The 24,728-nt window shown below is 39.3% G+C and overlaps 4 protein-coding genes and 1 long non-coding RNA gene across 8 annotated transcripts; 3 read left to right on the top strand and 2 right to left on the bottom strand.

Annotated features, from left to right (window-relative positions):
- Positions 1-28: 28 nt before the first annotated feature.
- On the bottom strand, positions 29-4,580 carry LOC116047414 (2-iminobutanoate/2-iminopropanoate deaminase-like). 3 transcript variants are annotated; one of them, XM_031296225.2, is made up of 6 exons: positions 4,421-4,580; positions 3,232-3,337; positions 2,710-2,764; positions 2,539-2,607; positions 1,200-1,255; positions 29-521 (listed from the first exon to the last, which is right to left on the bottom strand). In XM_031296225.2, exons 1-6 carry the CDS (start codon positions 4,483-4,485, stop codon positions 465-467), a joined length of 408 nt encoding a protein of 135 aa, XP_031152085.1. In that variant the 5' UTR covers positions 4,486-4,580; the 3' UTR covers positions 29-464. The 3 variants fall into 3 exon arrangements, with proteins under 3 accessions (XP_031152085.1, XP_031152086.1, XP_035849086.1); XM_031296226.2 differs by lacking the exon at positions 4,421-4,580 and adding an exon at positions 4,117-4,343; XM_035993193.1 differs by lacking the exon at positions 3,232-3,337 and having other exon boundaries at positions 4,421-4,573.
- A 223-nt stretch (positions 4,581-4,803) lies between these two features.
- stk3 (serine/threonine kinase 3 (STE20 homolog, yeast)) lies at positions 4,804-11,849 on the bottom strand. Of its 2 annotated transcripts, none has more exons than XM_031296223.2 (11): positions 11,605-11,849; positions 10,696-10,776; positions 10,360-10,488; positions 10,046-10,160; positions 9,544-9,708; positions 9,205-9,372; positions 8,885-9,022; positions 8,503-8,628; positions 8,216-8,420; positions 7,768-7,961; positions 4,804-7,565 (listed from the first exon to the last, which is right to left on the bottom strand). In XM_031296223.2, exons 1-11 carry the CDS (start codon positions 11,625-11,627, stop codon positions 7,407-7,409), a joined length of 1,503 nt encoding a protein of 500 aa, XP_031152083.1. In that variant the 5' UTR covers positions 11,628-11,849; the 3' UTR covers positions 4,804-7,406. The 2 variants fall into 2 exon arrangements, with proteins under 2 accessions (XP_031152083.1, XP_031152082.1); XM_031296222.2 differs by lacking the exon at positions 11,605-11,849 and adding an exon at positions 11,131-11,408.
- LOC118493432 lies at positions 10,487-24,589 on the top strand. Its single transcript, XR_004895387.1, has 2 exons — positions 10,487-10,528; positions 24,093-24,589. It is a non-coding gene; the product is annotated as an uncharacterized LOC118493432 (long non-coding RNA).
- On the top strand, positions 11,884-14,035 carry polr2k (RNA polymerase II, I and III subunit K). The gene is made up of 4 exons (XM_031296230.2): positions 11,884-12,115; positions 12,334-12,402; positions 13,580-13,672; positions 13,779-14,035. The coding sequence occupies exons 2-4, from the start codon at positions 12,342-12,344 to the stop codon at positions 13,799-13,801; spliced, it is 177 nt and encodes a 58-aa protein (XP_031152090.1). The 5' UTR covers positions 11,884-12,115; positions 12,334-12,341; the 3' UTR covers positions 13,802-14,035.
- On the top strand, positions 12,334-23,304 carry spag1a (sperm associated antigen 1a). The gene is made up of 9 exons (XM_031296224.2): positions 12,334-12,402; positions 15,345-15,931; positions 17,582-17,681; positions 18,458-18,610; positions 19,687-19,844; positions 21,029-21,170; positions 21,505-21,631; positions 21,748-21,885; positions 22,706-23,304. The coding sequence occupies exons 2-9, from the start codon at positions 15,574-15,576 to the stop codon at positions 22,709-22,711; spliced, it is 1,182 nt and encodes a 393-aa protein (XP_031152084.1). The 5' UTR covers positions 12,334-12,402; positions 15,345-15,573; the 3' UTR covers positions 22,712-23,304.
- Positions 24,590-24,728: the final 139 nt, after the last annotated feature.

Raw genomic sequence — 24,728 nt, 5'->3', positions numbered from 1 at the left:
AGGGTGAAATAACCATTTTAGAATCAGAGATGGTGCTAAATGTGTTTTTATTAGTGAGAGCTGAGCTTTTAAAATGTTAAAGTATTTCTCTGGAACTGAACAGAAGATGAGATACCAAACTATAAACTGCACCAAGACGAAGCTGAATCTGGCCACTGTGACCAGGGATGGGTTGTGCAGATACAATCCCACTTTATCATTACATTTTGTTCTATGATGGTTAATTAAGTGCTCTATTGTTCAGGGTTTTAATCTAAAGTGGTAATACTGAAAGTAATTCAGAAGTGTAGTCAACCAGCTACAGTGGCCAGAGGAGAAACAAATGTATGCAAAAGAAAGTCAACAAGATCCTAGTTTGGTCTTTCATGAGTCATCTGGAAATACTCTAAGGCTTCCACTATTCCACCACTATAAAAGGTCACTAGATGGTTAGACTACAGCTTGTTTGGGATGTGGCTGTCTAGTCAGGAGTCTGAGAGAGGACCGAGAACAGCAACCGCCTCAATTTCCACCAGGCCACCCTGAAGACACAAAGGAGACAATGAGGACATGGGAAAGAAAGCAATGTGGGTAATAAGAATACAATGCTTCTCTGGGATTTTTATGAACCAATATTGGTGCCAAAATGTGGAAAAAAAGGCTGATAATCAGACTTTGTCCTGTGTGTGCAGAGAAAGCCTATTTAACCTATACAACTATTTTTTGAGATTTGTTCGGTAGCGTGAGAGTGTAAGACGAACCTACGGCAAAAGTGTGAGAGTTGGGACCCTAGCATGCTAACATTTGCTAATTAGCACTACATTTTCTGCTAGACTTGCTGATGGGAATGCCATTAATTCTGCAGGTATTTGGTTATAAACCGAAGTATTAGGACAACAAATATTTTAACCTGATGCCACTAGATGAAAATTGAGGGGATCACCAAAGTTATTACAATTCATCCTAGGGTAATGTCTGTGCAACATTTCATAGTGATCCATCTAATAGCTGTGGATATATTACAGTCTTACCAAAGTGGTGAAATATAGTATATTCAATATAGTGAAAACTGCTGGATGATGGAAAATACATGGCACGGATGAATGAGCATGCATCTAGCTACCATGAATCACACCACCCCATGTGTATTGATGCATGAACCATGTATACCACCGGGTACTGCAGTTCTATATTGGTGTACAGGTTTCGTTTGTACTCACTCTGGGGAGAGCAGCGACTTGGTAGGCAGCTCTGGCAGGGAAGTTACTGCTGAAAACTGGAAGGAAAACATTTACATTGTATCAAAAGCATATTGGACAACCACCAGGTTAATCTTTGACTCTTCTCTATGAATGGATCATTTATAGAGAAAAGTCATTGATAAACATCATAGATAATATTTCTGGGCACCAGCAACTAACAATGCATACTTTTTTTAAAAGAATAGAACGAATAAAAGTAATGTGTTAAGCAGATGGTGGAACACTGGGAAACATGCCATTTTTCACAAGACAAAAACTATAATAATAGAGACAAAGCTCGCAATGCAAATACAAGTAATCACACTTATCAGACATAGTCAAAACTTTGGCCTGTGAAGTCAAAATTCACATGACATGTCCTCTCCCTTCCTCTCATCAGGGTCAGGGAAAGTTCCCTGTCTGTGGTTCAGGGTTGAGTAAAGTCAGGAGGGAGGTGGGAGAGCTCGGGACCTATACCCGAGTCAATGGCCTGCGCAGCAAAGCTTGCTGGGAGGGTTAGGTTACATCTGTGTGCCTACACGACAGTGTCCATTTACAACTCACTGGGCACTGCAGCTTCCATTACACCTGTCTGTTGTGATCCGGGAGGAAATGCCCAGACTGTGAGAGGAGGCTGAGTGAGCCTGCCTGACAGGTGACTGCTTCACCCGTCAGCAGTCATTTTCTGAGAGATGTTTGTGAAATATGAGGCGCCACGTGTACGGATCCTGGAGTCTGCTGCTGGAGTAATGACAGACTTTTACAGTGCTTCATTGTAATTTCTCAGTAAATTGTGTGCTGGATTGGAACACTTGTACAGAACCACATGTATTGTAAGATGGATGGCTCCATACACAGGAACATGTATGACCATCAAGACAATTTGAGAGTATTTAGATATGTTTAATTAATCATACCTCCCTCCACAAAGCAAACGGTCAACTACACATCAGCACTGTCAGAGCTGGTAGACATTCAGCGCCTTGCACAAGGATACAATGACTCAGGTGTTCGTGTAGGCAGAACGGTCATTATTCTGTGACGGGACCACAACAGTGGTGCTTATATAAAGTGAATAAAATAGACTGCTTGTATAGGTGACATGGTCACTGATGTAACAGCAGCTCTGACAACCTTGTTCAAGGCTGCCACTGTGTGGCTGCTTTCATATATTAGAATATATAGAAATATGAGAGAAAAACATGACAGGACATTTTACCAATTCGATTAGAAGACCACATATGTTTTCCATTATAATCTACTTTCTCGCATTAAATATAACCCACTGAGCGTTAAAATGAATAAAGTATTGCCTTACATGTTTTGTAGACCTCATTGATGCTGTTAAAGTCGTTGATATCAGCGAGCAGCACAGTCGTCTTCACCACTGAAATTAGAAGAGTTAAGTTTAGCATGTTTGATCAAATCATATAAAAACACATGAGCAGCAGCTGAGTTACTGAACAGCCGGACAGTACTGGGATCTCACCATTAGTGTAGTCACAGCCAGCAGCTTTAAGAATCTCCCCCATATTGACGAGAGCCTGAGGGATGATTGTGATACAGTCAATCAATATTTAATATCACCTTCCTTTATATATGTGGTTCAGATTGAATTGGATTCAGATGAGACTTGGGAAACATCCTCTTATTTTGATTCATCGCTGTCAGTGTATTGATTTTGTCTTTGTTGTTTTGTCTGTTTAATGTTCTGTTTTTATCCATTTATTTTATGGGTTTTACCTCTATGACTGGAAGAACTTTTTGTGTTTCTTTGGTGATCTCTGTCAATTTCTATTTTCTTTGGTTGCAAAAAACTTTATAAGTTATCATAAGCATGAAACAAATAGAAAACAATTTAATATTGTACTGTGCTCTAATAAGTAGCAATGCTCTACACTCTGTGCCTATGCTCCATGTAAATAAAACAACTGTGCTTCTTGATGGTCTTAAATGTAAATTACTTATCGAAATGGTGTTAACTTGCTACTCTGGGAGAAAATTTCCTCACCTGTTTGGCCTGGGCCTGCACCCCTCCATCTACCAGCTGACCAGATGCCACGTCCATTCCCAGCTGACCCGAGATGTACATTGTTCTGTCCACAACCACCGACTGGCTGAAGATGATACACAAACACAGACAGACAAATACACTACTTAGATATCTTCACACTTTAAAGCTATAGTGCGTAGTTTCTGCCGCCCCCATGAGGGGGAAGTAATGACAACAAAACTGTCTGCACGTCCACATGATACAAGCACCCCCCCCCCCCCCTTTAATCTGCTTTAAATACTTATCAAATGAAATAATTATCTTATTTTTCTCACTTATGAATGAACAGCATGTAAATTTGCATGATATAAAATGATTTCTGTCAGATGATTGACTAAAAAAATAAAAAGGTATGCAAAAAAAGAAATGTATCTACACTTTAAATCTCAATGACACAAGTGTATCATCAGTCTTATGATTCTGAAACCTGGAATTCATAATCTAAAATCGCAGTCATTTTGTGCTACACTTTTTTGTGGTAGTTTATCAAGTCAAATGTTATAGCAAATGACAGATACGAACATTTTACCACCAGACAGCAACAATGGCTAAAGAAATTTGGATCCTGGAATCCAGAAGATAAATCAGAGGCCATCCAGTCAGACGTTACTACACCCACACTGACAGCCTATTGGCCAGAGCAGGAACACCCCTCACATTGTGCATAGACTGAATTGAACAACACGACAAACACACTAGACATGTATTTTTGTCAGATGATTTGTGATCATTTCAGTTAATTTGGTTTTAATCAGGTAATTAGAAAACAAGGTGCTCTATTGCATTTCTGAAGATTTAGATATTAAGTGCAGATAAAGTATTTCACAGGACATAAATCCTTACCTGTATATTCCCTGTCTGACAGGGGCTTTTGGTGTGTAGGGGATTTGTCGACGAATAGATGCCATTATGTCAGCTGTCTTGCGCTACTCTGCGGTGCTTCTTCTCTGCTAAAACTTCAACTCTGGCACTTTTTTTATGGTGTCAAGTCAAGCAGGTTGAGTTCATTGTACACTAAGACCCGCCCCTGATCAAACCCTGGACTGTCCTTGTGATTCATCCATTCATACAAACACTTTATGTACCTGCTTCTGCAACCCACGTGTCGCTAAATAAAAAAATGATGCATACAGTATGTATCTGTTACCTGTATGGACCGATGGCAGCCGGGGCTGATGTAGTGTTGACGATCTTTCTGTTGAGTGCAGACATGTTTTCCTGATTTGTTTCCCCAAGTCTTTCTACCCAGCAGAGTGGCTGTGAAAGGAAGGGAGTCGTTGTGCATGTGTAACAATTTATGGAAGCAGGAAGAGTTGCTGCCGTAAAGTCTACCGTAATGTCGGTTAACAAGAGAACGCTGCATAGTTTTGGAGGAGCTTCTGCGTGCAAACAGAAAACAGGGGCGTTCCTAGTAGAAGAGTAACGGTACGACAGGTGGTCATTCGTGATGGTTTCTACTGCAGTTGCGTAGGTTCAAGTCTCCTTTTATAAACTCAGATTTAAGATTAAAGCATTCCACTGCAGTTGTGGTTAAGTATAAGTAACTTTTATTATTTCTTGCACCTTTTCAAAATAAAGTATTACAAACAAAAGATAATAAATTAGGTGATTCAAACAAATGTTCACATTCCACTCTACATCCTCAAGTCAGAATCAGAAGGTATTATATAGCGGAAATAACAGTGAAATAAATGAAAACAAAATCATATAATATATATATATATATCAAAAAGTGATTTCAGATAACTGTCAGATTCTCTACAATGTCACATTTCAAATGGGGCTTTTTTTAAATTGTACAGAGCAAATAGTTTGTTAAAGCTGAAAATCCATCTTCCATATTAACAGTAATCTTACCTGTGCAGTTAATACAATAGCATTCTACTAAATAGCAAACATAATTATAAACATGCAGTCTAGAACACGCGGAAATCAAGCCACATATGTTTGACAAAGGGCAGAAATATTAACAGCCAATCAGCTACCAGATTTAAACCAGCGTCACAAAAAGAAAAAGTTATAAACACATTTAATAAATAAATTGTGAATGCTTGTGTGTAAGTTGCCAATGGACTGCAGACTTAATTTATGAAAACAATGCATGGCAAGAATGTTATTGATTTCTGCAAAAAAACAGTTAAAAACAAAACAACGTACAGATATGATCATTCGAAAGAAACATTACTAATTGAAATTTGGATTCAGTTGTTAAAAATGTTTGGACAAATTGTCCATCAGATGAGAAATATGATAGTGTACACAAGTATATTCATAAGATTATGGTATTATCAAAATGTCAATTAATATGCAGTAAGTATGGGCTGAACCATCAAGACTGCATATTAACATATGTAACAGAAACCTGCAGATATATTGTACATGTATTTTAAAAAAAATCATTCAAAGGGTCAATATTAGCACGTGTAAATTCAATATGTCAAAACTAAACCACAACAGAGAAGTTTTTTCTCTCATGAAGCGTAGCAAGAGTTTTCAATTAAACATTCAAAATTGTGAAATAAAGCCCAACTGACAATGGATATTTGAGTCCAATACTTATATCAATATTTGAGAGCAGATAATCTGATAACAGCCAATATTTATATTTTTAGGATAAACACGACATTTTCTTTCAAGTTGTTTAAGGAAAACAAACAATCACTGCACTGACAGTTTTGTGTAAATAATGAGCATGTGTACATCTTCATTCCTTCATCAATATTCACACCTAAATGTCAGAAAACTGTAATGGAGAAAACAAAAGCAGCACATTCTCTATCATACCTGCTGAAACATTGATATAGGCTGCAGGGAAATTTGCTTAAAAAAATCTTAATGCAAGCTGCAGCAGCTTGGTTTTTCTCAAGTATCAGTCAGTCACTTGAGTCTTTTATAGTCACTTGTCAGTTTACAGGAGCAGCGCTAGTCATCTTCTTCACTGATTTGCATATTAGAAAGTCATATTGGAATCTGAAGTTAATCAATCATAGTGTGGAACAATTACAGAAAACTTAATTAGAACTTGAAATAAATCTGCAGGGTTTTTAAAGACGGCAGGGATATTAAAATAAAAGTCACAGTATTTTTGGAATGCTTTGCTTTTTCAAAGTTAGGAATGAATTTTGGTGCCAACTCTGGTTTTAATTCGAGTGAAGTGGATCATTTTGTCAAGTAACAGCTCAGATTTTAACTTAATGAAGAGCAGTGGGTAAGTGGTGTGTTAAGAGACACCAAGATGCATGGAGTCAATACAGACAGTGCACTGGATGTTTAAAAGAAGCCCAAAAAGAACATAATGATAATTAAGAATAATGTATGTTTTGAATTTTCAAGTCCACCATGAGAACATGCATGATCTGTTCTTCACCACCCACATGATTTGTCCATTCTTGCAGCTTTCCACAGTCCACTTCCGACTCATCTCCAAGTGAGGAAATGGAATTAACCAGCTCACGACTTGGTTGTAATATTACATTTCTTATTTTAAAACCAGGTTTTAAATATTTTAAGGCATTCTCAACTTAATCAGCATCATCTTGATTGTCTTTGGTCATAGACAAGCCTCCACAGCTTTTTGTTGCAGGTATTTCCAAACTAGGCTCTATATTATATTTACACTGAAAGTAAAAAGTCTGAGGAAAAAAAAAAAAACACTTGTCATTGACCACTGTGATTATACTGCTGCTACTGCCAGAGGATAGGCTACCTTATGAGTTGATGGGGATTCCCCAAGGGCTTTCTGTGTGACATGAAACGTTATTTCATTTGGAAAAGGAGAAATTAATGTTGAGACTTTCAGGCGTATAATAGCCAGGCGTCCGTTCTCTCTTTGGCCGCAGTCCTGAGTATTATTCATGGGAGGGCAACTTTATAGGAACCATAGAAACAAATGTACGATTTGGAGGAACAGCATCTAGACATAGTGTAGAAACAAGGCAGATAAGTGTAGATTCCAGGAGCCAAAATGGATGTAAAAGAAGCATCCAACTTCAATTAGAGGCAGTTGGCAGTCAGTTAGAACAACAGTGGGTTTCAACAAAGACAATAAGGTTATCTTAGTTCCTCTGAGTCAATGGGACGTAGGTTTTGTGGTGATGGTGGCTTTGGGAAACCAAGACTAGAGGAAGGGGCACTCAAAAGTTCTGTTGTCGTCTCTTCTTGGCATCCATGGCATCCAGGATGGGCTGTCTCTTGGCGGTGTAGCGCTGCCTGAGCTCCTCAATCTCCCGCTCCATCATGGGATCCAAGGCAGTCAGGCGCAGCTGCAGCTCCTCAAAGTCCAGGTTCTTCAGCTGATCAACAGCACACAATCAGAAACAGACAAACAATGGAGAAGGAATGAGTTGTATTTAGTGTCTTGTTGAGAATAATATTGCAAGAACTGTTTTGCTTTTGGTATTTTTTTTACCACTGAGGCACTGGTGTTTAATTCCTTTAGGTCATAACCCATTAATTAAAGCAGTACCATCCATGCTCATGGTAGATGTTACTCACAAAGTCAAAGTCTCCATCCTGAGGCACCTTCCAATTGTCAGGGAAGACATTCTTGGACTGGATGTGGTAGCCGGGCTGCTCCTGCGGCTGGTTATGGTTGTAATTCTCCTGCTGCTGGGCTGCCTTGTTGGAGTCCTGCTTGTCAAAATAGTCCATGAAGGATGGACGTATTGGCTGCTGGGGGGTGGCGTGCCCTGTGGAGGAAAAGGAGGGTTGTGTTTCAACACCTGAATAGTCTCCTTAGTGAATACTCCTGTGAATACTACTGCCATACCTTCACCCCTTTATGACAATCTTACAGACCACTAAAACTAATAACATTGACACTTAACCGTTGGCTCAGGCCCTCATTTAACTTATGGGGAAAAAAAATGTTTTATAGTGTGGATGAGATTACACTTCAATCCCCTTTCTCCCAACAACTGAATAAACATATGTGTGTGCTCACTCCTCATTGATCCATGGTCTTCCTCCTCCTCGTCATCATCATCACTGTTGATGACCATTGTGCCCAGGTCAGACTCTAGCATGGTGCTGCCGTGTTCAATCATGGTCTGTGCCCCATCACTCATGGTGCTGGTGGCCCGCATGGTTCCTGCACCCTCTGAGCCCGACTTCACCATAGTGTGAGAGTCCACCTCTGTCTCCTCCTCCTGGAGGACATTTAGTCATATAGCTTCAAAATATAGCCTTCTAATCAAGTCAAGTTTATTGTAAACATCTCAGCTTACGTACAGAGTTGTCATCCTCCTCCTCCAGCTCTCTCTGCTGCTCCTGCTGCCTCTTGGCCTTCATCTCCATGGCTTCAGTAATCAGGTCTCTAAGGATTGTGACCGGCTTGGCCTGGCTGATAAATGGGTGCTGGACATCCACAAGAACAAAAATAAAAGTTTTGTGGTAATGTTAAGTGACTCAGATGCTCTCTGACACAGTGTCAACACAAATGGAGCATCTATGTTATTTTGTTCACCACTTGCATATACTTATGCAAAGTATTCCTACACCAGTTTCTCTGAGTGCATACACCTAGGTGTTGATGTTCTGCTCTTACAAGTTTATATCTGTGTGTGTGTGTGTGTGTGTGTGTGTGTGTGTGTCCTTCCTTCCTTCCTCCAACCTGTAGGAGCTGCGTGGCGGTTGCTCTCTGCTCTGGATTCTTGACCAGACACTTCTTGACAAAGTCTGTAAAGTCATCTGACCAAAGCTCTGGCTTCCTGAACGTGGGAGGAGGGTTGGTGGGGATCATGAAGATCGCCTGGAAGAACACAAAGAGGTTTCAAAGAGTCAGGTGGAATAACAAAGACATGGATTCATGAAATAATCATGTCAGCTGTTTGTTCTATAGGTACCTCAAATCCAAACCTTCTACCAACCCCTGCTTCAGACCTGAGGGATTGGGTCTAAGCACCCACTTCTTCAAACTATTTTTACACTCACTCTCATGGGATGGATGTCAGCATAGGGAGGTTTGCCCTCTGCCATCTCTATGGACGTGATGCCCAGGGACCAGATGTCAGCCACACAGTTGTAGCCAATCTCCTGGATCACCTCTGGGGCCATCCAGAACGGAGTACCAATTACAGTGTTTCTCTTTGCCATGGTGTCCTTCAGAGAAAAAACAATGCCGGTATCATCATTATGGACTTGGAAGTTTTCGAATCACTTAATATGGATTCACAAAATCAGTGAAAATTATACATTCCAAGTGGAAGTTTACCAAGAACATTCACTTTGCTGTCACTAGTACAAGCCCTTAAACAACTGCGATAATGTTACCGTTAGTTGTCCAGCAACTCCAAAGTCTGCCAGTTTGGCATGTCCCTCAGTGTTGAGGAGAATGTTTCCTGCCTTGATGTCCCGATGGATCTTCCTCATGAAGTGAAGGTACTCAAGACCCTTTAGTGTCGACTTAAGGATAGTGGCAATCTCTTCCTCAGTCAACTGTAAGAAAAGGAGCAAGAAAACACACGGATGAAATAGGATCCAAACGAAGAAATTAGACAAACGCAAGTGTGACTTATTGTATTTTTCATGTAATCAGTACTTTTGCAAAGTCACAGACATAATCAACCAGGACATTTTCCTTATTCGTTATGTCAGTGTCTACAACAATGACCACTGAGGTTTTATCACCATTATAGGTATTAAAAAAGCAATGTCTTGTTAATGTCAATGTCTTGGTCAAACTATATCAGTCTAGGATATACATTTCCACACTCTGATCAGTTCTGAACCACTAACATTTTATCTCTCTCTCTCTCTCTCTCTCAGCACCCACCGTCTTGTTGCGCAGTCTGATGATGTCAGAGACAGAGCCGGCTCCACAGTACTCCATGACAATCCACAGGTCTGTGTTCTTGAAGTAGCTGCCATAGTATTTCACTACGTAAGGACTAAAAGGAAATGCAAAAAAAGAGTGGTTATCAAAAGAGAAGACAAAGTTTTGTTAAGAACATAAACAGCAAAAGTGAAAAACCTCAAGACATCAGAGAGCTGTACATGCTGCAGCAGCCAACATTCTGTTAAATCAAACTTAGAGAAAAATGAACTATGGAAGCAAATATGATGGGGAGCGCTGTGTTCGCCTCTAACCTGTCACACTGCTGCATGATGGAAATCTCTTTGATGATCTCCTGCAGATCAGACTCCACAGGAACCTGCTTGATGGCCACCACCTGGCCTGACTCCTTATGGATGGCTTTGAACACGCTGCCATAGGAACTACACACACACACACACACACACACACACACACACACAAGTCACAATATGTCCAGAGTGCATTTTATACATGATCATATTAACAAATAAATGCATTACACAGGAAATGAGTCGCATCTTAAAAAGTACAGACGAAAGCACAAACAAAAGGTTTCAGTCAGTGGTACACAGTGGAAACCGAGGTTAGTCATGACACAAACATCTTACCCTTCACCGAGTTTCTCTAAAACATCAAACACTTCCTCCGGTTGTTTGGTCAAACTGTCTTCGCTCAGCTTTTTCAGCTTGCTGAAAGAAAAGGGAACAGATACATTGTAACTTCAGTATAATAGTCTGCCTAAAACAAGTAGTGAAAATCAAACTAAACCACTATACCATAGGAGCATCTGAAATCAAATGCTATGCAGTTTCTAGCGATTTAATATCATTGCAAATTAGATAACGTTACATTTAATATATCACGTTATTGATACCAGCTCTTTCTCCCTCTCAGGTCAAAGATGATCTTCAAAGAAAATTAGCTCCTGTAGCGTTTAGTTGGAAAGACAACCACATGAATCACAATAGCACCAATTAGCCATTAAATGGTTGCCAATGATACTCATTTGTTTTACAGAGTTTTGTTAGATTGTTTCAACTCACACACAATCCATTATTTTGTACTTCATGTCCAAATAATACCGTAGCCAGATCAAAATGCTCCCTAAAAAGGCACTTACGGAGTTACCCAACTACGAAAAAAGCTACAAAGCAATTAGAAGCTTTAACACAGGACTTGCTATTTTAGTCAAGAGTGACCTCTAAAACCATTTTACTCGTCTTAACTGAGTAACGTTAGAAGGTTTGACAGAAAATTGATCAAAGTACTAAGTTAGCATAAAGCTAGCAATGCGACAACTAACGTTACCTACCGCCTACGTTTTAGACCAAACGCGGCAACGGCACCGCTGCGCTCTGAGTCCGAACCCCATTGTTTCCAATGACTTGCGCCGCGCCACGACGCTTTTTTGCCGCTGCGCAAACCGCGTTTGGTCTGAAAGGCCTATTAGCCTTTAAGCTAACGAACTAATTAGCTAGGCAATAGCTTGGTTTAAGACTAGTCGGAAGTACACAAACCTTTTGGGCGCAGACGGCTCCATGGTGTATAACTTCAAAGAATAAAAAGTCAACGGACTTATAATAAGTATTAGCAGTTATGGGGCCAATAGTCAAGATGAGAACATTGTCGACAGAGTCGTTGTTGTCAAAAACTAGTGGAGGGCCACTAGCTGTTCGGTAGCTAGCTAGATGATGGACCGTTTGGGGCCACACAATTTTCCACAGCGCCCCCTGTTTGACCGGAGTGCAAAACAAAAACATAACAACTAGCTAGCTACTGTCCTTTGAAAAATAAAAACAATGAACAACCTTAAATAAATAAACCACAAACACGATTGTATACGAAGGAATCTGTCATATAACGTTATTCATATTATTTGCGTTGTCTGGCAAAAAGGGAAACTAGCTATGCCAAATGTGACGGAGTATCTTCTGACCAATCACAAACCACTTTGCTTAGAGGTGGACGACGGTTCTGCGTAGGCAGCAGTGTGCGTGCGATGAGGTAAACAGTTGGCGTGTTAAAACAGTGAGTTGTGTTATTTTTTATCTTTTCATTTAGTGTATTTCATATTAACTATATTCGTACTGCGATTAATTAAATACCTTTGTTATTCACTACGCCTACTGCCTATGGCGGTTTAGGCTAATTCTGTCGGTACCACCATGCTGTTTCTGTGTCAGCATGCTGTGACGATAACGTTACAGATGTGATTGTGTCAACATTACCTCTCCTGTCTGTTATAGAAACAAAAATGGATCCACCGAAAGATGTGCAGCCGCCCAAACAGCAGCCTATGATCTACATATGTGGAGGTACACTGCAAATTGTTTGTGTTAATTGTACAGTTAGCTGCTACAGCCGTTACTACTGCTAACGATGCTAGCTTACCATACCTAACGTTATTACTTTGTTCTGTAACGTTAATGCTTAGCGCTGCTTTGGTATCACTGTTCTATCACTGCTAGTAACGTTACTGCATAACTACTTATGTTACCGTATACTAAAGTGAGCTATTACTTTAATACAACGGTGATCATGTAGCTAACTTAAGTCACATTCCAAATTAAAATAGATTTATGGCTGCGTGCACACACCGAGGCGGTTGCTGTGGAACGTTGGCAACTTTAGCGTACTTAAAGGAATTAGGCCACGGTATGCACATGCAACGAGTGACCATCTTTTAAAACTTTGTGTGACAGAACATCAGTTATTAAACAGTTTGGCATCATATTTACCTACCCGAGCTACCCGTTTTATAATACGTTATAATTACACACAGTTCTCGTAGAACTGAGTCAACAGTACTGTATGTACTTAACTAGTCTTGCATTGCCAGACCTATCTCCACAGCACTGGAGAAAAGTCTGGCTGCACCACCGCTTATCTGAGATAGGGGGAAACTGGTTTTGGCTTGTTTGTATGTCTTTGAACCAATCACAATCGTCTTGAGGAGGAGAATGATGTCTGAATTAGGCGGCCAATGGCAGGCATATACCAACAGTCTACATCCGGTGAGTCAGAGACTAGTACTTTACTGATGGCCAAAATTCTGCTGCTTTTTGAAAGCATTATTATGTGTTCCGCCCCAAAGGGCATAAATGAATACCAATCAAATAGCAAGGTGTCTAGTCCATCTTGCCTTCTCTTTTTAGAGTTTTGAGACAACTGTAACACACAAGAATTAAACAACCATTGCAATTTTATCGTAATCTTTAAAAAAAAAAAGATGCATACTAAGTGAGAAATTTTACAGTTGAAAAATCAACTTGTCTGTGCTCTCTGGTTAACAAAATATGCAATGTAGACTGTTTCTAAACTACCTCGAGCCTAGTTTTGCATTTCTGTGCTGCAATTTCTTATCAGCTGACATGTACACAGATACTGATATATCTGCAATAAGCTTATATCCGTCTGACCAATTATCATCTAGCTCTATTGGTTTATTGAATCTGTAGGATATTTTATGTAATATCCTTTCTTTATTTGCAGAATGCCACACTGAAAATGAAATTAAGGCCCGTGATCCAATCCGATGCAGAGAGTGTGGCTACAGGATCATGTACAAGAAGAGAACAAAGAGATGTATCCTTTTAATGTAATATGTGATGGCGGAAGGGTTTTTATATAAAGTAAATGTATGAACTGAGTACAACAATACCTGTACATTTCCTTGACTCCTTGGTTTCAGTGGTTGTCTTTGATGCCCGATGAAGAAGAGGAGAGCAGTTGTTTTGATTATTTTTGTTGTGTACTATTTTTGTAGTGTATGACCATGTATATACATAATGCAGATCAACAACTCCATATGTTCTGACCTCCAGGCCTGGCTACAGATTTCCAAAATATGGTTGAAGCTCAACATTTTCTTTTTGACACGCATAGTACTGTTTTTTTACCCAAGAGTAATGGATGAAAGGTTTTTGTTTATTAAAAAACAAGATTGACTGTGTTGGTTTTTTTCTCATTTGATCCCACGTTTCCTTAATATCAGTTTACCCACATATCATTAATACCCTCAAATAGTCAGCAATTATGATAAAATCTAGATGGATACAAGAATATGTACAGTTCTACCTATTCGTCTGTTCTCCTAAATTAATATTTAGGGTTTATAGCTATAATTGGAGGAGTAAAAAAACAATGTTATCATTCAGTTGCTGTAAGATCTTCCAACCTTTTTTGGCTTGACAGCAATTCAAACAAACGAATGTCACAAGTTTTTAGCCTAACATCCAAAAACTGTAGCTGAGACATGAGGCGTCATTGGTGATTTGTGAAAGCAGCACTGGCATGAGACAACACTGCTGACCGTAGATAGAAGTCATGTGAGCCGTTCTCTACGCAAGAATTGGGATTTATAAAAAGCAAACTTGTTGGGAAAATGTGCGGTCCTCAATGAACACTGACCGAAGCGTACGCACAGAAACGGGGGAAATGAGAAACGGCGACACCGACGGCAGATGGTGAAACATAGTGTAAAATTCATCGATATTTTGCCTCTCAGTAATAATATGAAGTATTCACAAAGCCATTCTTACAATGAATAGCCTACACAAACACCTGTGTGATCGATCTGCAGTAAAAAAAAAAACGGACAAAATAAAACAAGATATCGTATATTCAAAGAAGACATTTTTGCAAAAAGAAAACTTAAATGTGTTCTGTAATTATATTGGCATGTTATGGAATTTATTCTGATGAATAATACGGTCTACACTGATGATGGTTTCGATGCCTCCGCCTGGCGGAGCACGTCGTTTTAATATGGTCATCATATACTTTGTAATAGTAAATTAATTAATTAATATTTTCTTGGAATTAGGACATTTTCTTACACAGAAAATTCCATTTGCCCTGTCTATGTTATGCTATACCTAAACTTCCTAGGAATTTATTAGAAAATAAACACAAAATAAAGTGTTACAAGTAGGTTTTCTGCTTCCCTATCCTCTAATAATAGTCTTTAATCTAATAATCATGTAAAAATCTGATTAAATTAATTTCTAATGAAACGAACAAACAGAAATAAAACAATACTTTTGTATTGACAAAGCGTAATTTCACTTGACAATGACAATAAAAAAGCATGAAAAAAATATATCATTAAAATTGTAATTGCTTGTTTTCCTATTATTAGATATGGTTGCTCTTAATTTGCCTTAAAGTGCCATACATCTGTGCATACATCAGTATCTGGCCGTTTATAGTCATTTAGTCTTTTAATATATTGGTCTGTGTTCCTGTGTGTCACCAGCCACCAGAGCCCTTTACTCTGAAGTCTAATCTCCCATCAGAGCAGCTGTCCTACTGCAGCACTGCATTGCTGTGGCACTTCCCCCATCAGTGACATCACATCTGACATCTCATCCAGGGGGCGTTTCCAACAGAAATCCCCAGCTAGGCTTAGATGTAGCTGCAGCTCTGTGAGAGGGAGAGGCAAGAAGGGAGGAAGAGTTTGAACACACTGCAGAGGGAGTGCAGCTATGGGGAACGCACAGGACAAGCCTCCGGGCAGCGGAGGAGGGGGAGGTAGGTCGCCTCAGGCCACAGCAGGGAGCGGGACGAGAAGCCGTAGTGGAGGCAGCGCGGAAAAGCCCCAGACTCGAAGAGCTCCAGGGAAGGGGGCAGCCAATGGCACTCAGAGAGAAAACAGCCCTGCTGGTGGACAACAGGAACAGGGTAGCCCTGCAGTGGACACAAGTTATCTGGACGCCCCTGCTGGGGCCCTTCCTCCTCACCTGGCCAGGCTCAAGAATGCAGGAAACCACCTCTTCAAACATGGCCAGTTTGGGGAAGCCTTGGAGAAGTATACACAGGCCATTGATGGATGTGCTGAAGCAGGTGGGGAAGATATGAACAGTTTGTGTATTTTCTTAGAGAATTCACCTCATGAGCAGCATTTGATCTGAGTAGAAACACCTCTGTTGACTAGACAAATTTAGGGTAGAAAATGAATTTTACTCTCAAACATACACAATATACAGTCCAACCAAAACACCTTATACACCTAATACCTGAATTGGAATTGTCATTGGCAATACAGTTGCATGCCACATAAGAGCTTATGCCAAAGTAAATTACAGTACAGGGGAGTGGGTCTTATTTTCTCAATTAATCTATAAATTGTTTGGTCTGTAAAATGTCAGAAAATAGTTCAAATGTCCTATACAATTTCTTAAAGCACAAGACATATTCAAATTGCTTTTCTTGTCTGACCAACAGTCCAACACCCAAAGATGTTCAGTTTATAATTGTAGAAATTGCACAATTTCTCAAGTGAAGATTAAATCAGTGCATTTCTCGCATTTCTGTTTAAAAAATGATTAAAAAAAGACATAATTTTAACTCTAGTAAAGAGTCGTACATTTAAAACTTAAATAATAATATGACTACATACTTTATCTTATACCTGTTTAAAATCATTTTTAGGGTAAAAATGTGTCAGTCTGTGCTTTTTGGTGAAAGAAATTTTTCAAAAGCAGCTTCTGATTGCCGTCAAGTCACCAATGTAGAAACAACAACAAATCGTGGGCACAGAGACAGACAGACAGCCTCTTCTAGCATCTGTTTACTAGCCCTCGTCAGGGTATCAGATACAAGTTGACTCAGAGTGTCTTTTGGCTCCACAATCCACAGTATCCCATATCAATTTTGAATGCATTATGCTTGTCATGCTGCATAGTAGCCTCTATTTACCAAATCAGCATGCAAGTGCATCATCCTACATTATAATTAATGTACAGGATGAGTACAGGTCACTTCTCAGATCTGTCACCTGTGTGGATTATTGAACTGGTCATCACAAGTTTTTAGCCTAACATCCAAAAACTGTAGCTGAGACATGAGGCGTCATTGGTGATTTGTGAATGCAGCACTGGCATGAGACAACACTGCTGACCGTAGATAGAAGTCATGTGCTGGAGCATGGGGGCTTTTAGGTAAGATTGGATGTCATACTGCACCTTCAAGAGCACTTAGCCAACTTTTACTGTTGTAGCTGGCAAAAGAAGCTTTTTCTGCAGCACTGGAGATCGGCTGACAGGACTTAATTTCATAGCAGACTTAGCAGAGAGACTCTCAAAGCAAAGCACTGAAAACAATGTGTGATTATGTATTTTTTAGTATTGTTAAAAAAAAACACAAATGTAGAGGAGTATCAACATTGTTGACATCAGTGTTTGGGCACTGAAGCAGCACATGATGACTGATGCTCTGCTGGCGGTTGTGAAACTGCAGTGGAGGCTCAGAGGAGACAGAGTAGAAAATGACTCCATATATCTGTCTACCATGCACGACCTCAGCATCTCTGGACACTCAACACTTTAAATTGAGCTGTTTTCGTCTTCCTATTCTCTCTTTAGTTACAAAATACAGCCCTAGTACTAGTACTAATCTGTCCCTACACATGTATATACTGAGATCAAAGATGACTGGAGTGTTATTTCAGCATTAAGTCTTTCAGATAAGTGGGTTGTATTCGTCCCCCTGCAGGCATTGATAGTCCAGAAGACCTGTGTATCCTCTACTCCAACAGAGCAGCCTGTTTCCTGAAGGATGGAAACAGCACAGACTGCATACAGGACTGTACCAAGTAGGTGACAAGTGTCAGCTCTGTGCATGTGTGTTTCTGGCTGGCTGTGATCATTTACAGATGTTGCTTTGTCCATTTCAATGTAGTTTCTGTCAGATATAAAGAGTACTCCACCAATTTAGCATTGCACTGCTATAACTTTGTCAGGCTCACAATAAACAGTAAAAAATATAAATTGAAGTAGCACTATCAGAGATATTGTCTTTTTTTATTCCACTCATTCTTCTTTCTTGTTAAAACTTGGCGCCTACATGACCCACAATGCAGCTTAACCGGCGACAGCTGGGACAGAGATTCAGTTGTGTCATGCTAGTGGCGGAAAGTGACCACTTTTTTGGCCTTTGTCTCATAATGAAAGATTTTAGTCTTTTTTAGTTAAATTACATTACATATTTAATATTTCAACAGTTGAGTTTGTATGAGGTAAGTATCAGTATATTAGTAGATCGATCTCAGTTCATTACTTTCCTCACATGCCTATAATAATCTAAACACGTATTTAAAAAATCCTTTTATAAAAGGTCAGTCTACATCTTGTTTTGCTACTTTGACAATATTTTGTATTTTATTTCATATAATTTCTTTATGGTTTTTTATTCAGTTGTAGTTTACTCTTAGTTGACCCTTTTAACTTTAAACACACTATGTGACTATTTGTAGTGTCTAAATGCTCACTCACGTGTTTATGAATGGAGAGCTACAGATCAGCCCAGTTGACACAGTGTGCAGGTGTAGACAGTTTATCCTCTGTCTCTGCGTCTCTCTGATCCTCTTAGGGCTTTGGAGCTGCAGCCCTACTCCTTGAAGCCCCTGTTGCGCAGAGCTATGGCCTATGAGTCACTGGAGCGCTACAAAAAGGCCTACGTGGATTATAAGACCGTCCTGCAGATAGACACCGGGGTGCAGGCGGCTCACGACAGAGTCCACAGGTCAGCTGAAAACAGCCACATGTTATAAACTGTAGCTACTTAAATGTGGCTTCTTTAACTTGTCAAGTTGTAGAAGTTGTCTGTAAGAAATCTAGAGGTTTCAAGGTTAGAGTTCATTCAATGCTGTTGTGTTTTTCTCTTCTGTATCTGCAAGTTCCATCCTCACACTGAAGATAAATAATTCTTATATTTTTGTAGACACCATTAGACACCATTCTTTTTATGACAGTTTTATCTACAGTTACTTTAAACGATATGCATTTAATAAGGGTTGAATAGTTAATTAATTTGCCATTAACACCTGAGAGTTTGCACTTTTTAAAAAAAATTTTTATTAAAGATTATTTTTTGGGGCTTTTCCCTTTATTCGATAGTGACAGTGGATAGACAGGAAAGGGGGAGACAAAGAGAGGGGATGACACACAGCAAAGGGCCGCAGGTTGGATTTGAACCCGGGCCGCTGCCAAGGACTCAGCCTACATGGGGCACACACTCTTACTGGGTGAGCTAGAGGTCGCCCCAGTTTGCACTTTTTCATTCAGCCAAACTGATTTTAAGTTGATTTCACTAAATAGCTGCTCTTGGAATCAGCAGCTATAGTATTTGGTAGGTATGATGGGTAATGTCAGAGAGAATCACTGGTCTATACTACTGTACACTATGTCTATACTTGCCCATTTTTATTCAAATTTTTCTAATCAGAAGCCAAAAATGTTTTTCAAAAAGTGTGTTGTTTTTCTGTGGCTTTCCTGGCATTGTTTTACCACAAGCCACAATTAGTTATTAGTCTGAATACACTACAGACTCAAAATAAGCTTAGAATTAGTGTGTAGTATGGATTTGAGACACATATATTAAAGGGCCTACTCACCCTTACAGGTGTTTTCCCTTAATATGGCTGATCACACCTCTGATCTGAAAAGGATGAGTGAGACATTCACAGTAGTAGAGGAACATGTGTCAAAAGTGAAATGAATGATGACTGAACCCTACAGTAGTTGCAGCATTAATGTAGCTAATTACAAAACACTTTCTGTGCTCACACTGCATGTTGTACTCTCCGTGTCCATTGCCAGGATCACCAAGATGCTTATTGAGCAGGACGGACCTGAGTGGAGAGTGAATCTTCCAGAGATTCCCAGTGTCCCTCTGTCCGTCCAGCAGCAACACAGAGACAAACCGATCAGTGCTGAAGTAGCCCAAGCCCGAGCAGCCAGGGCTGCGCAGGAGGAAGGTCAGTGACATTGCTTCCTCTTGGCTTAGTGAGGAGCTGGACATTTAAAATACAAACATGTGCTAAGTGGACTTATAACCTAGTCTTTCCCCTAAACCATTCACAAGCACATGTACTCACACTCTGTAGGATTATAGCTATCACTATGTAGTACTGCGATTTACTTGTTTTCATAAAGTAGTTCTTCTGACATAAAAGCTATCTGGCACCTTTAGTTTTTTTTCCTCATACGTGGACAGAATTGTTTGTTTCTTCAAAAATTGCCTGATGAATTGTGGGTGGTAAAATTTAAATCGAAAGGCAGCAGCAGAAGTCGGCTAGTGAGAATTAGTGTGGAAACGCTGATGAGCAGCCGTTGAAGGCTTTCCTGCTGGGAAATTGTGTATGTGTGTGTGTGTGTGTGTGATCAATAATGCAGAGGGGAAGGCGATCCACACCGAGTCTAGCACTGCTGTAATGGAACAATCCAGGTCAGGTTTCCTGTAGGCTGCTCCTGCTTACACTGAAAGCTCCATATGTCATATATTGAAATATATTTATATACATGTTGAGTATACCGCTATAAAACACACAGTATAATATAAATAGCTTTATTTGTATGCATTACATAAAAATTCCATACACAGAACTTAAATCTTAGATAGATAAAGCACCTGACCCAATCCAGAGACACACCAACATGAACACTTAATGAATATAGCACATAGACAGCTCATCTTTGAATAGCATACTGCTGTTGCTGGGTAAACAGATGGAGGGTAGTTCAGCTTGTTGTCAGTGTTTATGCCTTTAAAGGATAAAATACCATAAGACAACTTCTACAGACAATCAGACTGAAATGCCATTTTGTTGGCATTTGGTGTCACATTGTGCCTCTCTGTCCCTCCCTCCAGCCACTTCCCCAAACAGCAGAGAGCTCAGCAGGCAGGAGTTGACTCATCCCATCTGGTCCATTCAGACTGCTGCTGACAGGCTGATGGATTTATTGATCATTCTCACAAAAAGTTTATGCACTGGGCTGATGGGAAAAGCTTCTTGAAAGACAAACGATATGTGCAACATATCAATAATAACCTCTATTGAAACTGAAGACAGAAAGAAAGTGTAGTTCTAAAGTTTTTCTTTTTTTTCTTTCACCTGTTTCAATACTGAACTGTTGCTAAATTACAAATTCCTGTCTACAGCCAACAGAAAAGATGCCCACTTTACTTTACTGAAACGGGAAGGCAACGATCTTGTCAAGAAAGGCCACTTCCAGGAGGCTCTGAAAAAGTACAGTGAATGTGTCGCATTAAAACCTGATGAATGTGCTCTCTACACAAACAGGTACACATTAAATTCTTACCTGCACACACAAACCATGAAAGTCCCAAAATTAGAAACTAGAAGAATTAGAAGAAAATACTGTGTGCTTTAGAGGCACAGGTATAGACACTGTAAAAATGGAAACCGAAGCTTAGGATGTAACATAATGCTGATTCTTAAACTTGCTGGTCTCCTTTAAGGACTATATAATAGTTAAAACAGTAGAGGGCACCACACGATCATCCATCTCTCCAATCCTTAACTTACATTAGCATTACCTGTAGCAGTATCCTGAATGATAGAAATGAACATGCTGCGTTCACTGACTCCTGTACCCTATTCTACTCTTCTCCAGAGCCATTTGCCTCCTGAAACTGAATCACTTTGAAGAGGCCAGACAGGACTGCGACTCTGCATTACAGCTGGAGCCGGGGAACAAGAAAGCCTTCTACAGACGGGCCCTGGCTTATAAGGGTTTACAGGTTACTCCCACATCATAAACACACACGGTCATTTATTTGAAGCAGTTGGATTATTTGTTGTGGTTTGTGCATTCATTTTTTGATAATTTCCAGCCACTCTTTTTTTTTCTTCCCAGGACTACCTGTCGGCCAGCAGTGACCTCCAGGAAGTCCTCCAGCTGGACCCGAATGTTCGGGAGGCCGAGGAGGAGCTTGAGGTGGTGACGAGCTTGCTGAGACAGAGCCTGATGGATAGCACTGCACACACACCAAGGGTAAAAGATTGCGAAAAGACACACACACACACACACACACACACACACACACACACACACACACTTCAGTGTTTCTCAAGAACAGGTCTCATAATCTTTCAAAAACTATATACATTATTTTTAAGAAAGGGAGATTTTGGCTATCAAACCATAGGTCATTTGGATCAATGATTTCAGATCAGTATTAGTTTTGTCAACACTGTCAGACACCAAAGATTATATCATTTCCCAAATTTAGTTCAGCAGAGATGTCATTTATCTTTCATATTTTTTAAATGATCCATATTAGTCTTAAAATGAATGAAAATGTAGCAAATAAATGTCATTTCTATTTAACTTGGAATGTCTTCCTTTTAGACTTTTTGATCATTTGCATTTAATATAAGAGGTTAGGTAATACATATTGATTTGATAGAACATCTTTGGAAGAACCAGGGGAAAACCAGTTTGTTTTTCTTTATCATAAAACTCTTGTGTTGTCAAATGTTGGCCATTTCGAAATTATTTAATATGTCCACTTTTTAAATCCACAAAATACAAGGAACATATACAGTATATTAAGGATTTATCAAGTGAATTTTCTTGAGAAAATGCTAAATCGCTAAAAGCACAAACTTATTCATATTGGCAAATCAAATGCTAAACACAAACAATAAGCAAGCACTAATATTGTTTAAAAAAAAATAAAAAAAAAATAATATATATATAGATATATATATATATATATATATATATATATCTATATATATATATATATAGATATATATAATTTTTTTTTTTTTTTTTTGCACGGATGCTGACTTTTGCTCATTTCCTCCAGGTTTGATGTGGAGGAATATGGAGGCAGAGGAATGAAATGTGTGTGGACATGTACTGTACTGTAGCAGTTATGGAGGAAAAGGACTCTTAAAGCCATCGAGTGTAGTGAGTAAGACCTGCAAAAATGAAAACGACTGGTGTTGACTCCTGGGACGGACTCTTTGGATGACCAGCTTTTCAGCTCTGCGCCATATGTAATGTGTGCAAACCACACCATAACTCCCGAGTACACAACCTTACATAATGGGCAGCTTTATTTAAAAAAAAAAAAAGAAAAAAGAAAGGCTAATGTCAAAGTACTCATGAGCTGCTTGCACTATAAATCATTCACATTATGATGTAATGTACAGTACATACAGATTCATGTAACAGGCTGCAGAGCGCCATTTCATGGTGGAGTAACACGGGGAAAGTAAGAGTGTGTTATGTGTGCCTTATTGAGATTTCTATCACAGTTAGGATAAAATATGCCAAGATTTAAAGATGTTCTGTTTGGTTCCAAAATGGTTCACTGAGCTCACGACAAAAGCACTGACAGAAACTGATTCAGCTCAACTGTATTGTATATAGAGACAAGGAACTCCCAGAAAGATTTAAAAAGGTGAAAAAGTCAAGATCTGGTACAATCTTTATGTATCCAGGGATTCAGCTATTCCAGCTATTTCAAGACATTTGTCATTGTTTACATGTAATGTCAGCTGCTACATATTAAAAAGGATAAGCCAACAAATTGCTATAAAACATTTCCACAGCTAAAGACCCTCTAAAGTGAGGTGTTACTATATTTAAGATGCTCAAATAATGATTAACCACAGTTAAAATATCCCCTGAGCTCAGTGCTTAAGTTGTTAATTTCACTTCATTGGTTTAGTAAATATCCAGCAATTGAAGTTAGCATTACTTAATCATGTACTGTAAGACTTATTTGTAGGTCTCAGGTTCAATCTTGAATGTATGACTGCGTGTCTTTTGTGTGAATAGGTGTCAAGTACTTGCGTTTTGGAAAGTCTCTTACCAGAATACTACATAGTTTTATTCGTGGCCCTTAACTCTGAACCCTTGGATCTGTTTATAAAATACCTTACAGCTTCCATTCATCAAACATACTTGTTATTATTCATACCTTCAAAACACAAGAGAAGTAATCTGCAGGGGGAGGAATTACTGTTGATATGACCCAAAGCAGTCCAGTCTGATAAACAGCTTGTTGTCAGGTTTCTTCATCAACTGGTTGAAGTCTCTTGAACAAACAAATATTTGGGATACTGCAGTTTGGAGACCTACACAGTAACAACTTAACTCCCCCACGTGAGCTTCAAATGTATATCCAGACTTTCACATTCACATTTTTAAAGCCCTACAGCCATTGCCCACACACACACACACAGTTGTTTTCACTTTACTTGCCTAATTAGAGCTCCCCTCACGTCTGCATTGTCACCTACAGTCTGTGATTGTCACACCTGTTTGGGAGGGACAAATTAGACCTTTGTCACTAGGCGCAGATGTCTAATTAATCAAAATAATTGAAAACACCTATGTGGGGGCGCTTCTTTCTTTTGAATCTCCCATTCCTATTCCTTTTAAACATCCCATGTCAGCCCTATAACACACAACTAATGTAAATCTTAGTATAGCACAATGTGCCACAACTTTTATTTAATTCATCCTTTGACGTATTCATGTATTACACTTTCTCCAGTCCTATTTTACCAATTACCTATTTTTTTTCCCTTGTATTGTCTAAATAAAAGCATCAAAATATCAACTAAATGAAAACACTTGATATGAGGCTTGAAGTGTTGCTTCGTGGAATGCAGCATGTACTGTATGTAAATAGTTTGGATGCAAATGTAAATAATAAACTGCTATGTGGATGCTTTAATGAGTCTTGTTTCTGCACCGTCATAAACTTGTTTACAAGGGTAATCTGAATGTGTAGCCAGAGGGAAACAACAAAAACAGTGCAACAAAATTGTTGATTGTAATGATTTGCTGATCTTCGGTCCCTTGGCATGTTATAA

This window comes from Sander lucioperca, chromosome 16 (genome assembly GCF_008315115.2).
Source record: "Sander lucioperca isolate FBNREF2018 chromosome 16, SLUC_FBN_1.2, whole genome shotgun sequence".
Taxonomy (NCBI): domain Eukaryota; kingdom Metazoa; phylum Chordata; class Actinopteri; order Perciformes; family Percidae; genus Sander; species Sander lucioperca.
This window is presented reverse-complemented; position numbering and strand designations above follow the sequence as displayed.

Bases quoted from the DNA above. Each gene is read 5' to 3' on its own strand.
- LOC116047414 (XM_031296225.2), bottom strand. From the start codon at position 4,485: ATGTCTGCACTCAACAGAAAGATCGTCAACACTACATCAGCCCCGGCT. The intron at 2,765-3,231 runs GTGAGGAAATTT...ATCATCCCTCAG, and splicing joins TGCAGGCCCAGGCCAAACAG to GCTCTCGTCAATATGGGGGA. The intron at 1,256-2,538 runs GTAAGGCAATAC...TTTTCCTTCCAG, and splicing joins CAATGAGGTCTACAAAACAT to TTTTCAGCAGTAACTTCCCT.
- stk3 (XM_031296222.2), bottom strand. From the start codon at position 11,156: ATGAAGTACAAAATAATGGATTGTGT. The intron at 10,161-10,359 runs GTTAGAGGCGAA...ATTTCCTTTTAG, and splicing joins ATCATGCAGCAGTGTGACAG to TCCTTACGTAGTGAAATACT. The intron at 9,023-9,204 runs GTGAGTGTAAAA...GTGTTCTTCCAG, and splicing joins CTGACATCCATCCCATGAGA to GCGATCTTCATGATCCCCAC.
- polr2k (XM_031296230.2), top strand. From the start codon at position 12,342: ATGGATCCACCGAAAGATGTGCAGCCGCCCAAACAGCAGCCTATGATC. The intron at 12,403-13,579 runs GTACACTGCAAA...CTTTATTTGCAG, and splicing joins TATGATCTACATATGTGGAG to AATGCCACACTGAAAATGAA. The intron at 13,673-13,778 runs GTATCCTTTTAA...CCTTGGTTTCAG, and splicing joins CAAGAAGAGAACAAAGAGAT to TGGTTGTCTTTGATGCCCGA.
- spag1a (XM_031296224.2), top strand. From the start codon at position 15,574: ATGGGGAACGCACAGGACAAGCCTCCGGGCAGCGGAGGAGGGGGAGGT. The intron at 15,932-17,581 runs GTGGGGAAGATA...GTCCCCCTGCAG, and splicing joins TGATGGATGTGCTGAAGCAG to GCATTGATAGTCCAGAAGAC. The intron at 21,171-21,504 runs GTACACATTAAA...ACTCTTCTCCAG, and splicing joins TGTGCTCTCTACACAAACAG to AGCCATTTGCCTCCTGAAAC.